Here is a 15,028-nt window from a genome sequence, read left to right as displayed (position 1 = left end):
ATTTCTTGCTAGATATTTTTCTGTGTTGCATCAAGGTAACATTTTTCCACACACACAACGACACCAGGCACGAATCCACCCATTGGCAATTGGGGGGCAGCCAACCCCACTTATACATTTTTTTCACAATAGATAATGAGTTGATTTTAGACTTTGACCGCTCATAAGAAATGATGATGCCCCCACATGGTACCAATAAAAACATTCTAAGACAAACTAAACGGAGGTTTCAGTGTAGAATAAGGGAAACAAGTCTAATTTTTTAAACTTTTGATGAATCTTGGGCTCTTTTTTTTCTCTAAGTAAAAGGAAGATAAAAGTGGGTAGCCGAACATACATGTTAATCCATGTAATTTGTGTTCTTTTTATTCTTATTTTTGTATTATGCAGTATTATTGAGATTTAGCAGATTTTATCCCAATATTGTTTACATTCTAAACTTTTACTTGTATTAAATTCAAGGAATTAATTAGTGTTATATCCTATAAATATATAGAAATTGAAAAATATGTAAAGAATATCAAAATTTTAGTCTCAAAACATAACTTACCTTTTAAAATATGAAGAAATGTAGACGGTAATTATAATTCTAAATTATTCAAGAGACTCCAAAGTAAATAATTATGGATCTTGATTTTATATTAATTATGTCATTTAAAAAATCTTAGATAATGATGTCATCATTTTATTCTTTATAAATTTATTATATATTTTTAATAAATATTTATAGTAAATAATTTGACCCCGCTTGTTAAAATTTATGGATCCGTCCCTGCACGACACGATCAAGTTCAATCAAGATACTATTGATATTAATTATCGATGGTCCTATTAACAACTAGGTAGATATTTAGAATAGTTGGATGGCAAAATGCATAACGAATTTAACTAGATAGGGCAGTGATGAGAATATGTATTGAAGATATGTAGCCAGCTCATATATTATTGCACAACTTGGGTGAAATTCTTTTCGCCCCGTCCTTCTCGAGTGCCCTACGAATTTTTCATTTTGCCCCGTCCGAATTCTTTAATCCCAAGCGCGTATTTGCTGCTTTGGGATGAAAAAGAATCCAAAAGCTTTCAAAACATAGAAGATCAAGAAACTTTCCATTAAACCATATATTCTACATCAACAATAACATAATTGAACTAAAACAACAACAACAACATAAATTTCAACTAGCAACATAAATTAAATACAAACAAAATCATAGAAGAATCAAGAGGTAGTAAATCAATTCATTTTGAAGTATCGGGGCTTCACAGTTTGTGGCTATACAAAACCAAAAGAATAGTCGAAGATAAGAAATAAGAGGTAGTAAATCAATCCTTAATAAGGATCGTCAGATTGTAATGAATTACTCTATCCGTTTTAAAATGAGTGTCGTTTTAGCCAAAATAATTTGTTTAAAATGAATGTCACTTTCAGTTTCCAATGAAATAATAACTTTTCATTTTCAATTGTACCCTTCAATTAATACTATGTTACACTATTCCAAAATATTATTTTTTCTTTAATGAAAAACAAACCAATAGTTGATTAAGATAATTTGGTAAAATTGTTATGACATTTGATTACTTTATTATATTCCTTAATTTGTGTGCAATTGGCTAAAGCGACACTCATTTTGAAACGAAGAAGGTATCATTTTCCATGTATTGTACGCTATACTCTTGTTCTTCTTCGTTGACTGAATTTTCAATTGCAAAACTTTGAAAAAAAAACCATTCCAATATCTATCTAGACTTGGTTGATTTGACTCAACTAGCCCCCACCAACACTCTGTATGAGAATCTCTCACATTTACACAAAATAATATTAACAATAGCATAGGAAACTCATTTTTTTAACCACTATATATCATCCCCATCAGTCCTTGCCTCGTCTCCCATCAGTCCTTGCCTTTTCTCTCATCCACACATACTAAGGAAAAATGATGAATATATTATCTCGTCTCTTACTTTTTTTGCTACCATTGCATTGTTTTATGGCTTGCTTAGCTTCAAATTCAAAAAACATCACAACAGATCAATCTGCACTTCTAGCATTCAAATCACTAATTACTTCAGACCCCTATAATATGTTGGGTAATAATTGGTCAACCTCCTCTTCCGTATGCAATTGGGTTGGTGTTGCTTGTGATGAACGACACGGTAGAGTTAACAGTTTGATTCTCCGAAACATGAGTCTTAGAGGTAACGTTTCCCCAAACTTGGGGAACCTGTCCTTTCTTGTTATACTTGACCTTAAAAATAATAGCTTCGGTGGTCAGTTACCTAAAGAGTTATGTCGGTTGCGCCGATTAAAGGTTCTTCATATAAGTTATAACGAGTTTGAAGGTGGAATTCCTGCAGCCTTGGGGGACTTATCACAACTTCAATATTTGTTTCTTGGTGTTAACAATTTCAGTGGTATTATCCCCCAGTCTATTGGCAACCTTCAAAGGTTGAAAGAATTGGATACTAGTTACAACAGACTGTCTAGGCCCATACCTCAAACAATTTCAAACATGTCTTCACTCGAAATTCTCTATTTAGTTTCTAACTACTTTTCAGGTACTCCAACCTCATATATAATGTGTCATGTTAGTTTATCTCCCACTATTTGTGATTCTATAATTTTAATTTAGAGTTACTCTTTTCAACAATATTTGTCGAGTATTGGCCATTTTACATATATTAATAAAAGATTATAAGTGAAAGAATGAGAATTGTTATTTTGCTAAATTATTCTCCTTTTCTATATAAATTTTACTAAATCTTTCTTATGAATCATTTACGTATTTTTTCTGCATAAATACAAAGTGGAAAATAATATCTTAGGAGTAATGGACATGTTTTTAATTAGATTTTACAATTAAAAATTAGAGTGCAAATAGATCTTTTTTAATTAGTCATATGAGTTTATAAGTTATAATCTATCGGTTATAAGATAACTTAGTGTGCTTGCTAAAAAAAGCCCCATAACTCTTCTTAACTCAGAAAAGAATTTCTTAGTAAAAATGACAAAATTAAAAGTACTTGCCTTATAGGATCCTCAACTCTTCCACCGCTAAAAAAAAAATCCAATCTATGATGCTAGACTAGTTAATAAATATACCCATCCTCCTTAAAAAAAATAAAATAAAAATAAATATACCCATCCACTTTTTTATAATCTAAAATTTTATTAATGAAAAGGAAAACAAACACTAGTTTATCCAATTGACAGGGACATTCCATAATGTATGCAGGGGTTAGGGTTCGAACCCCAGACATTTTACCTCTTCACATTTTAAAATGTTTGAGCACCAGCCACTAGACACTTAACCAAAAAAAGAAAAAGAATTCTTTCAAATATCATCAAAATATTACTAACACTGATACCAAGCACAAAACCTACATCCTTCAAAAAAAAAAAAAAGCACAAAACCTACAAGATATCCACAATTACAAGAAGACACTGGTCAAAAGAATACATAGCTTATACATGTAAAACTCCTAACCAAACCACACACATAACGATGCAAAACAAGAGAACAATATAATAAGTCAGAAAATTTGGAACAACAACAACCAGCAGAACAACACTCAGAAAATTTCAAGTCAGAAAATTTGATGTCTTGTATTGATAAATAAATCTTTTTTTTTTTTTAGGGATGATAAATGAATCTTAAATGTGATATTCATGTTACATATGTAGGTAAAATCCCATCGCTTAACAACATGACTTCTTTGAGGGTGGTCGAACTTGCCAATAACAATTTAAATGGAAGACTACCAAATGATTTTTTCAATCAGCTTCCTCAACTTGAAGATTTTACATTAGCCTACAATCAATTTGAAGGAAGCGTTCCAAGATCAATTGGTAACTGCACATCGTTGATAAACTTACAATTAGAATCGAACTTTTTTACAGGTATGTTTTATTTTCTATCTTAGCACATTTACACGAAATAAGATGCATATTGATCATTTTCAATTATTTTACATTTCGTAAAATTATTTAAAAAACTTTCATTTTTTTTTATTTCATCCATTTCTTTTAGAATCATATTCCCTTAATCTTGGTAAAGAAATCTCTTAATGAAAATGCTTTTTAATATGAAAAGTTTGTCGTAAAAGTTGCAAAGTTAACCCTTAAAAAGTAGAATTAAAGATTATATATATATATATATATATATATATATATATATATTAGCCAAAAGAAAAATATATTAAATAAAAATAAAGAGATACAGAAACTGGGGGGACATTAGACCTGACCCAGGTATAACCTAAACGAGGATACATCATGAAAAATCATACCAATTGGACTAATCCTAATCTATCCAAACAAAAATTAACTTATCAGGAGTGCAACCTAGCGAACTCACGTACAAACTTGAAACCAAGTTACAAAAAAAATATATTTGAAAAGTGAACATTGAAAAGAACATAAAGGATTTAAATTTAGAGAATGGATCGGCTGCCAACACGGTAACAAAATCCAAGTGCCAAACCCCCTAAACACGGCAGCAAGCATAAAGCTCTTTCGAGCAGGACAGATAAAAACTCAGATCGAGGGACGAATCCAATACGTAAGTAACCAAACAAACCTTTTTGGGTTAACAAAACAATACCCTTTCGGGTTATTGAAATCGAACCAGACACTTACGGGTTATTAAAACTGAACCACAACTAAGCTAAAATCTAGAGCCTCCCCATCCCCTGACAAGAACACACAAACACCACAAACAGCTGGATACATCACAAACAAACAACCCACCAACATAGATGATCCAACACACACGAACAAGACCCACAAACATACAATAGAAAGAAAAAAACACACAAAGGCCATCCAAACAATGAGATGATCCGACGACCTCCAATGATGGAACTTTCTTGAAACCTCCCAACAGACACAAACAAAATCCAAAACAACCAGTTCGAAACCAGCACCTTCAGATCAACGAGATACGACTCAACAACGAAACACAAACCTAGATTCAAGTTTCAAGATCCATATCGAAACTAAAAGTAGTCTCCTTGTTCCATACAAATGGTGGCGAAATGCGACGAAGGAGGATTAAACAAAGAGAGGGTTGGTTGCCGGAAGGAAAAGAGCAAAGAGAACCTCAAAACAAGGAACACCGGCGCGACGGGCGCTGTGAGCTTCGCCAACAAAACATGGTCTTCCGACACAAACAGGAAGGAAAGGAAATGTGGATGCCAAATCAATCGTCACATCACCAACCACTATTATCTACATCTTGTACGGCCACAAATTTGGAAAGAGGGAGGCAGTGCTTTTGTTTGGGTTTAGAGAGAAGGAAGAGGGTGTGTTTTAATCACTAAATTTTCTGACACTTAGGGAATGTCACATGTGCACCCTGAATGTGAGAAAAACCCAAAAAAGGGGGTTGAATTGTGTTAGCTTTTTATTCTTATAACTAAGTCCAAGGTTCAGACTCTGATAGAGTTCAGACTCTGAAGCAATGTTCTAAGTTAGTTGTAGTGGATATAAAAGTAAAGAGAGAGAAGAGAAAGACACAAAGCAATTTATTCCGGTTCCTTCCACAATCTGGAAGTAATCCATTCCCCTTATCACTCACAAGAGATTTTTCATTATAATCACAAAAGATTACAAATGCTAAAGCACACAAGCAAGAGACTTCTGACAAACAAAGATTACAAAGAAAATTATTTGACTTAAACACTTGATATACAATGAGAGGTGTTCGTAAAATACAACACACATCAGACTCTAGACTTGAGAATTTCTAAGATATGAAAGTTGTTAAGAAATTCTAAGTTTTTGATGATTATAAAATTTTGACAGAGTTTTAGGACTACGAAAATATCGCATAGTCTTGTAGTTTCTTCAAGTCATCAATCCTTTATATAGAGGTTGCAGAGAGACGTTGAATAGTGTCAGCGCATCAATAGAGTTGTTAGAGAAGGTTGATCAATCATCATTGATTTGTTGCTTGATTTGGTTAATGTCCCAGGAAGGAATAATTTGAAAACCATTCCTTGATAAGGAATTAACCATTCCAATCCATTAGAGACACAGTTGTAGCTCCTACAATGAACATGGGATTGTTGGAGGTAGTGGTTGTACAATTGTACTTTTTGCCCTTTATTGTCCTTATATGAGAATACCATCCAATGACCTTCTAATTCTTCAGAACCATCATTGCTTCATCTTGCAGGGCCTTATGCACCTTTGTGTCTTCAAATATCCATAAATTGGCATCCAGGGTCTAAGGTTCATCTTCTGGATGATCATTAGATTCTGACTGCATCAACTTCTGGGTAGTCATTAGAGTCTGACTTCATCAGATTCTGACTTGCAACTTGGCTTCTCTTGTAAATTCCTTGCTCTTCAATTGTTCTTTCAGAACCAATACTTGATTAAGACATATTAAATTCTAGTCCATGGTCCTACATACTTGAAAAAATATTAGCATATCCAATTGATCTTTTAATACCTTGTTATAATCAAAACCCATGAGGCGTTGTTTAAACTTATTTTGTTCCAACAATCTCCTCTTTTTTGCTGATAACAAACTCGAGTATTAATAAACAATTATTGTTAATCTAATTAAGAAGTTGACTCTAGGGTCTGAGGTTTGTAAGCTCCCCCTAAGTCTGATAGTCCTGAAGGCGAGGTTCGTAAGCACACCCTAAGTTCTATCCATGTTAATTGAATTCATTTTAAGTTTAAAAACGTCACTCAGAAGCATATCACATTATATCCAGAGGCTAAGAGATGAGAAGAAGGTTCTCCTTAATTAATTTTAATTAACTTAGTGGACTCAGAGCCTAAATGTTATTATATGTCTTGCTCCCCCTTTTGTCATCAACAAAAAAAAAGTTTTAAAAAAAGAGTAAGAAAAGACTGGATAAAAACATGATTGTATCAACATCAGAAGCAAATAATATATCAAAACATATACTATCAGAAGCAGAAAAATGTATCAGATTCAATAAACTATCAAATGCATAAGAAGTTAGGAGCAAGAAACATAAAGGAAATGTGTGCAACTAAAGTTTCTATGGTTTCTGCTACTTCTGCATCATCTCCAACAGGGCATTAATCCCATCTGCTGCTCCTTGGCCATCTGATCTTGCTTAGCTAAAGACTTATGCGATGCTTCTACATTTTTCTGTCCAGTTTTTCTTGTTTACTGACTAGCTCAGCTTAAATCACACTCTGACGCTTCTGTTCAAGCATAACTTCCATAAGTTGAGCCTTCATTGCTTAAGTAGTCAGCTTTTTCTCTTGTAGATCAGCTTCCATTTTGTCTTGAAATTGTATAATCTCAGGCTCTTAAATTTTGATCACAATCTGATAAGGCTGCACAAAGAACTTGGAGATGAAAGAAGCTTGAAGTCCAGACATTAGAATCTCAAGCACTTTTGGTGGAGTTGCTTCAACAAACGCAGAGTTAGAAATATGTCTCGAGACCATACTCTTCATGACTACTTCAAACTAGCTTATGAGAGCTTTTAGTTGAGTTGCAATGGAGACAGTCTGAAGATCATCAAGAGTTCTGTCTACGAGATTTCTTAGATTGTTATCATCAGAGGCTATGTTCATTTGAGCCAAGTTTTCTAGTTGGGTTTCAACTTCTGATGCTTCAGACATGATAATATCAAAGGTTTCAAGATTGGTTTCAGGTTTAGCAAAATGAAGAGGGGCAACTAGAAAGGGTTGGTCTTCTGACACTGATGAAGATGTATCAGAGAGTCTGTTATGTTTGTTGTTATTGTTGTTTGGATTTTTGAGACAATAACTTCCATTGTTGTCTCAGAGGTTGTTTTTGATGTTTGTTAGTGTATGGGGATTTCTGATGTTTGGTTTGGACATAGGTGGTTGAGAAAAGAGGGGGTTTACCAACTTCTGATAGAACTCTTAAGTCAAATTGGATTTTAGCTCTTTCTGCAGCTATCATATCCAACTCAGCTTGTTCTTCTTATGTAGGGTTGGTAATGCTAGGGATGATCAGAGGCTTCTCACCTAGTAAATAGGTTTGAAGAGGTCTTACATTCAAAACTTCCTCAACCTCTAATACAGGGTCAGTTTGAGGTTTGGGTGATAGTGATGGAGTCTTAGATTTTAGTAGTTTTGTATATACTGAGCTAAGTGGTTGGTTATCTGTAGGTGATGGTGTGTGTTCAAGAGAATCTAAGTGTATAGGGTTGGAAGGAGTAGAGATTGCAAGATTATCTTGAGTATCAGTAATGATATTTGCTTCTGGCCTTGCAGCTTCTCAAGTACCATATTCATACTTTATCTTCATGTTAGTGGCCAAGATCTTGGAACTCTCTTCTGTATTCTTCCCTTTTATCTCCTGTGTCACCTTAACAACCAACTCTCTGGCCTCAACCTGTTTTCCCCTTATTGTCTCTTCAGACTCTTCTTCCTCTTTATGTTTTTTTTGAAGTATCAACTTTCTTACTGAGGACTTCTTAAGTTGCATTTTCTCTGGTTTCTTGCTGACAGAAGTTGAAGGGGCTTTCTCATATGCTCAATTTCTTGTTCTTGTAGGCAAAATCTCAACAATATTTAACTCTGCAACTTCCTTTTGAACATCATAAGATGTAGTTTTTGTTCTATTTATCTTCTTTGTTGGCTTCTAAAGTTTAACCTTAGGATCTTATGAGGTCACCTTCCTCTTCTTGTTGGCTTCCAAGGCTGTTCAGGATGATCAGGAATCTGATCCCATAATATAGCTATACATGTCTTCTAATAATGTGCAGAAATGAAGTGAGCAAGCATATATGGAGGGTCTTCCTTTGATATTAGTGGGAAGTCCTCCATAAGTTGAGATAAGTTGAGGCTTGTCTGAAGGTCTTGATCAGTAATGATAACCTTCTTCTTCTCAACTATCTTCATGTGGCCCAGAGTCAAAACTGAGATCACTCTTCCTGTGCAAGTTCCAAGCTCTTCATCAGAAGCTACTCCAACATGTTGTAGCTTCTGAAGTAGTTTCCCTTGATGGAAGATTTCAGATATAAGTCTTGTATAGGGCACATTCTTTTCTCCCTTTGATTCCATGTCTGATAGAAGTGCAAAGATAGTTGAAAATGTATGTTGGAAGGTTGATGGGATACTTGTTGATAAAAAAGTATAGAAAATGCTTGTGATCCCAAGACATATAGGTTATTCCTGCTTCCTTTGGCATAAAACACATCAGGATCAGCTTGTGCAGTAATCTATATTCATTTTCGATATGAATTGCTTTTTGAGACTCTCTTCTTGGAGAGTTGAGTAGATTCTTGAGACCCAATCACTTGTATTGCCAGTGTTAACGATGAACATCCCATTGCTTATGGCACCAATCACTTTAGTAATTAGTGCTTCAGTGATTGTGACTCTGCTCCTTTGAATTCCAAATCATTATTGGTCCACTTGGCAAAGTACAAAAGGACAAAATATAGCTACATCATCCAAAGGAAAACAAGACACAAGAACAATTGTGAGATCTAATTCATTCTTTGTAAACATTAATTGTGTCAACAGTTGCAAAGCTTCACTAATCATCGATTTAGGTTATAAAGGGGGATTGTGTGGTAGCTTAAAGTATTAATTTCAGGTAGACCATAAAAGAAGTGAAAAGTGTTGATTCTGAAAAGGTAACTCAGACACCAGATTGAAAATCTCACAGTCACTTGGGATTGGACCAGCCTAGTTGGATGAACCAATATAATTTATTTGTATCGTCTTCTCTATCCCTTAACTCCTTTATTTAAAACCAATCTCCTATTGTAACAAACTCACATTGATACATACTTTAGATTCTTGAATCTGGTTTGAGAAGTAGCCAAAACTTTCAAAGGGTCACAATTCAAACCCCTTTCCTTGTGACCATTATTTCTACTTAACCTCTTACTAAATGATCTCCCAAATTTCATATCTAAACTCTTCCCAGTTGTCAGAAAAGAGGATAATTATCAAGGTCAATAATCATTATGGTGTGACTCAACATCTTAGATTGTACCTCAAGAAAGTAACCATACTTGAGCACCATTAGGCGTGTCGCCTTAATCCACGAATGTGTGGGACACACATAAAAAATGTCCAAGGAGGAGTAGTTTCAACTTTGCATGCATCAAATGATGTACATTCCTCCAATCATCACCTTTCAACTCCCACTCACTACATACTCATCGGGAGAAACGGCAAAACATCAAGGACCAACCAACAATTTTCAGATCTAAACAAGTTCCTCATATCATAAAGATAGTGAGGGCTTCTGGGGCAACTATTCCAGACCGGGATTTAGTCTGTACAAAGGCCTAATTCAACATATCCATTAACCCATTACACAACCTTAAGGACGCGTAAGGAAGATCACATGTGTGAACTATCGTATAGAAGAATCACCTTAGGGTGATATTGGCCGTCCAGCCGATCTCTAACAGAATCTCGAAATTTGCAACAGGTTTCACAAAAGTAGTTACCGTGAGCTTGTCTATTTAAACATGGCGCCACTGCCACACCCAAGTACAATTAAATTCTACACACTTGTTTGATATACATGTATTAGAAAGTCGATATAATATTGGAAACTCATGACTATTTTCAAAATATAAACATTAATGTAGTTTATCTATTAAATAGCATTTTATTTTATGTGCAAAACATGATTCAATGTTTGCACCACACCCATTGCAGATTTTATATGTTTATATCTGCATAAACAAATTTTTATATACATATATGAGAAAGTCGATATGATAAAATTTTAAAAACTCATAATTATTTTCAAAATATCAACATTCATGTAGTGTTTCTATTAAATAAATTTTTATTTTATATTTAAAACACAGTTAAATACTTGTACCGCATTTGATGATGATTTTATATGTTTTGTATACGCAGATGAAAATTTTTATGTACCAATATGTGATAGTCGATATAATAAAATTTTGAAAAGTCTTGACTATTTTTAAAAAGGTTAATTATGTTTTTGGTCCCTACAAAATTGTGACCTTGTAAGTTTAATCCTTACTTAATTTTAATAGCATTTTTAATCCCTACAAAAAATTTCTGCACTCAATATTAGTCCTTACTCAATCCAAATTTGTTTAATTTATGCTTAAACTCTTAAGTTTTTCAACAATTTTTTACAGGCGGTTTAAGAACGTTATTAAAAGGTCCTCCAAAAATAATATCACAAAAATTTGATTTCTACGTCCATATTTTTGTTACTTATATCTTAAACTTTTGTCGTTTTAAAAAATTCATATTTAATTTATTTTATGTTAAAAAATTATAGATTTTAGTAAATTAACCTTTCATAGTGTTCTAAACTTGCATAAAAAGAATCGTTAAAAAATTTAAGAGTTTAAGGATAATTAAACAAAATTTATTTTAACAGGGACTAAAATTATAAGTAAATTTTTTTTTGTAGGGATTAAAAATGCTATTAAATTTAAGTAAGGACTAAACTTACAAGGTCGCAATTTTGTAGGGACCAAAAACATAATTAACCCTTTTTAAAATATAACATTAATTTAATGTTTCTATTAAATATTTTTTAATTTATATGCAAAATGTTTAAATATTTGCACCAAATGTGGTCGGATATAGTTTATTGTCCCTTTTTGTGTTCCCAAAACATTACCCATATACAAGATGAAGGATCACTATTCTACCAAATAACCATGAATGTTATTCATTTCCAGGTTCGATACTTGAGGAGATTGGCTATCTTGATAAACTTAAGTTTCTAGTATTGTATAACAATAGCTTTAGTGGATCCATTCCTTCCAAAATCTTCAACATGTCATCACTCATAGGCTTGTATCTTGAAATAAATCACCTCTCCCGAATAATTCCATCAAATATGGGATATAACCTTCCTAAGCTACAATATCTACATTTGTATCATAACAATTTTATTGGAAAAATTCCAAATAGTATATTCAACTCTTCTAATCTTATTGAATTTCGATTGGCTGGCAATGCATTCAGTGGAACTCTACCCAATTTTGTTGGAAATTTAAGGTTCCTCAAAACATTTGACACATTTCACAACAATTTGACAATTGAAGATTCTCATCAGTTCTTTACTTCCTTGTCAAATTGTAGAAATTTGAAATTTCTAGACTTATCACATAATCATATACTACCGAATCTTCCTAAATCAATTGGAAACCTAACAACAGAATTCTTCTGGGCAGCATCATGTGGAATTGATGGTAATATTCCCCTAGAAGTTGGAAACATGAGCAACTTGCTACATTTTTCTCTTTCTGTGAATAATATAACTGGACCAATACCTGGTACATTCAAAGGGTTGCAGAAACTTCAATTTTTGAATCTTAGCAGCAATGGACTACAAGGATCATTTATTGAAGAACTTTGTGAAATGAAGAGTTTGGGTGAGTTGTATCTTGAAAAGAATAAGCTCTCTGGAGTTTTACCAACATGTATGGGAAATATGACTTCTCTTATAAGGATACATGTAGGATCCAACAGTTTGAACTCTAGAGTACCTTTATCTCTTTGGAATCTTAGGGATATATTAGAGATAAATTTTTCTTCAAATTCTTTAAGTGGTACTCTTCCACCTGAGATTGGGAATTTGAGAGCAATTATACTATTAGACCTATCAAGAAATCATATTTCAAGTAACATTCCAATAACCATCAATTCCTTACTCACATTGCAGATTCTCTCCTTAGCAGAAAATGAATTGAATGGATCAATTCCCAAATTACTTGGTCAAATGGTAGGCTTGTTCTCCTTGGACTTGTCCCAAAATATGTTAACTGGTGTTATTCCAAAATCCTTAGAATCACTTGTTAATCTTGAAAACATCAACTTATCATATAATAGATTAGAAGGTGAGATTCCTGATGGTGGACCTTTCAAGAAATTCACAGCTCAATCTTTTATGCACAATGGATTACTCTGCGGAAATCCTCGCCTCCAAGTACCACCTTGTGGCAAACAACATAAGAAAATGTCAATGGCAAAGATGATATTACTCAAATGCATACTTCCCATAGTTGTGTCAGCCATTTTAATTGTTGCATTCATCATATGTTTTAGAATCAAGCGGAAAAATGTTGAAAATACTCTTGAAAGGGAATTATCAATTTCAGGAGCTACAAGAAGAATGACATATTATGAACTTGTGCAAGCAACAAATGGTTTCAATGAGAGTAAATTACTTGGAAGGGGGAGCTTTGGCTCTGTGTATCAGGGGATGCTTCTTGATGGTGAGATGATTGCAGTCAAAGTAATTGATTCAGAGGCAAAATCAACAAGCTTTGATGAAGAATGCAATGTAATGAGAAATCTACGACATCGAAATCTGGTTAAGATTATCAGTAGTTGTTCAAATCATGATTTCAAAGCATTGGTGGTGGAGTTCATGTCAAATGGAAGTGTGGACGATTGGTTATATTCAGATAATCATTGCTTAAATTTCCTGCAAAGGTTAAATATAATGATAGATGTTGCATCTGCATTGGAATATCTCCATCATGGTTCTTCAATATCCGTGGTTCATTGTGATCTAAAGCCTTCTAATGTCTTGTTGGATGAAAATATGGTTGCACGTGTTAGCGATTTTGGTATTGCCAAGTTCATAGATGAAGGACAATCTAAAACTCATACACAAACTTTAGCTACTATTGGATACCTTGCACCAGGTCATTTCTTCTCTTTTACTTCTTAACATTATCTTCTTTATATTTCGGTCTCAACCAATCTATTTGATTTTATCAACAAAAAAGATCTACAACACACATATTAGTAATTAACGTGTACACTGTATAGATCTAAGCCTTAACTTTTAGAATATTTGATAACTAGTATTAATTAACTAGACTTAACTTGCAGAGTACGGATCTAAAGGAATTGTTTCTGTCAAAGGAGACGTGTACAACTATGGGATTATGCTAATGGAAATCTTCACAAGAAGAAAGCCAACAGATGACATGTTTGCTGCAGAACTAAGCTTGAAGACATGGATCAGTGGATCATTGCCTAATGCAATTATGGAGGTCTTGGATTCTAATTTAGTCCAACTAAATGGGAACCAAATTGATCTATTGTTTCACATGTCATCTATTTTTAGTTTATCCCTGAATTGTTGTGAAGATTCACCTGAAGCAAGAATCAATATGGAAGATGTTATTGCGTTTCTAATCAAAATAAAGACTTTGGTTCTTAGCGCAAACTAGGTCAAGTTATAGGTGTTTACTTTTTCCTTTTGTAATGTTTGTGTGGGGTGTTTTCAATATTGTTTTTAGATTGATGGCTTGCTCTTTCTGTTTGACCTTTCAATTTTCTTCTTTGTTGTATGAGATTGAAGTACATTATTTTTTTTCATTCCTCTTGCTTTTATAAGAATCGACAGCTGAATAAGGTTCATCCCACAAGCATGTGAAAGTTTACGAATCTGAGTATATATCTGGACTTTGTATTCACTGGTTTTTGGATGTTTGTCATATGTACTGAATAATGTCATATGATTGATGTTCCTTAGCCTGCCCTTTGTATGAAATTTGATGTTCCTTAGCAATTACTTCTTGCATACTTTTTAACTACTTTTTTGCTGCAACTATTTTAAGTTACATCAATATACTTGACTTGATGACTAATTTGAACATAATTTTTTATCAATGACTAAATTGATATGTTCAAAAATTATCAAGAGCTAAAATGAATCTTCACTAAAAATCATAAGATTATATTTTTACATAGGAAACAAATGTGTCTATAGTAAATTATATGTGTGAATTGTACTAAAAAAATAAAAATATGTGTGTGGAAACTCATTTTTATGGATACTTTATGGTTCATTTTGGATCTTGTCTTCCTTTTTCTTTTATAAAATTCTATATTTTTTTTTATCACATTGACCATATTATTTTGTCAAAAAAGATGTGACCTATTCCACACATGGTGTCATAGTATATTTTTCAATATTTATGTTATATTATTTTTTATAGAAATTTGTGTTATAATTTATTTTTTACTATATGATTTGAGGAAAAAGATGTGACCTATTCCACAAACGGTGTTCATAGTATTTTA

At 33.2% G+C, this 15,028-nt stretch overlaps 1 protein-coding gene across 4 annotated transcripts; it reads left to right on the top strand.

The window, feature by feature from the left end:
* The first annotated feature begins 1,739 nt into the window (after positions 1 to 1,739).
* On the top strand, positions 1,740 to 14,513 carry LOC146954476 (protein BRASSINOSTEROID INSENSITIVE 1-like). 4 transcript variants are annotated; one of them, XM_085716631.1, is made up of 4 exons: positions 1,740 to 2,556; positions 3,683 to 3,898; positions 11,662 to 13,638; positions 13,829 to 14,513. In XM_085716631.1, exons 1-4 carry the CDS (start codon positions 1,935 to 1,937, stop codon positions 14,170 to 14,172), a joined length of 3,159 nt encoding a protein of 1,052 aa, XP_085572757.1. In that variant the 5' UTR covers positions 1,740 to 1,934; the 3' UTR covers positions 14,173 to 14,513. The 4 variants fall into 4 exon arrangements, with proteins under 4 accessions (XP_085572757.1, XP_085572763.1, XP_085572776.1 ...); XM_085716637.1 differs by having other exon boundaries at positions 1,807 to 2,556; positions 12,160 to 13,638; XM_085716642.1 differs by having other exon boundaries at positions 1,819 to 2,556; positions 13,087 to 13,638.
* The last annotated feature ends 515 nt before the right edge of the window (positions 14,514 to 15,028 follow it).

Source organism: Medicago sativa, chromosome 1 (genome assembly GCF_051527215.1).
Source record: "Medicago sativa cultivar Bolivia chromosome 1, Bolivia_mono, whole genome shotgun sequence".
NCBI lineage: Eukaryota > Viridiplantae > Streptophyta > Magnoliopsida > Fabales > Fabaceae > Medicago > Medicago sativa.
This window is presented reverse-complemented; position numbering and strand designations above follow the sequence as displayed.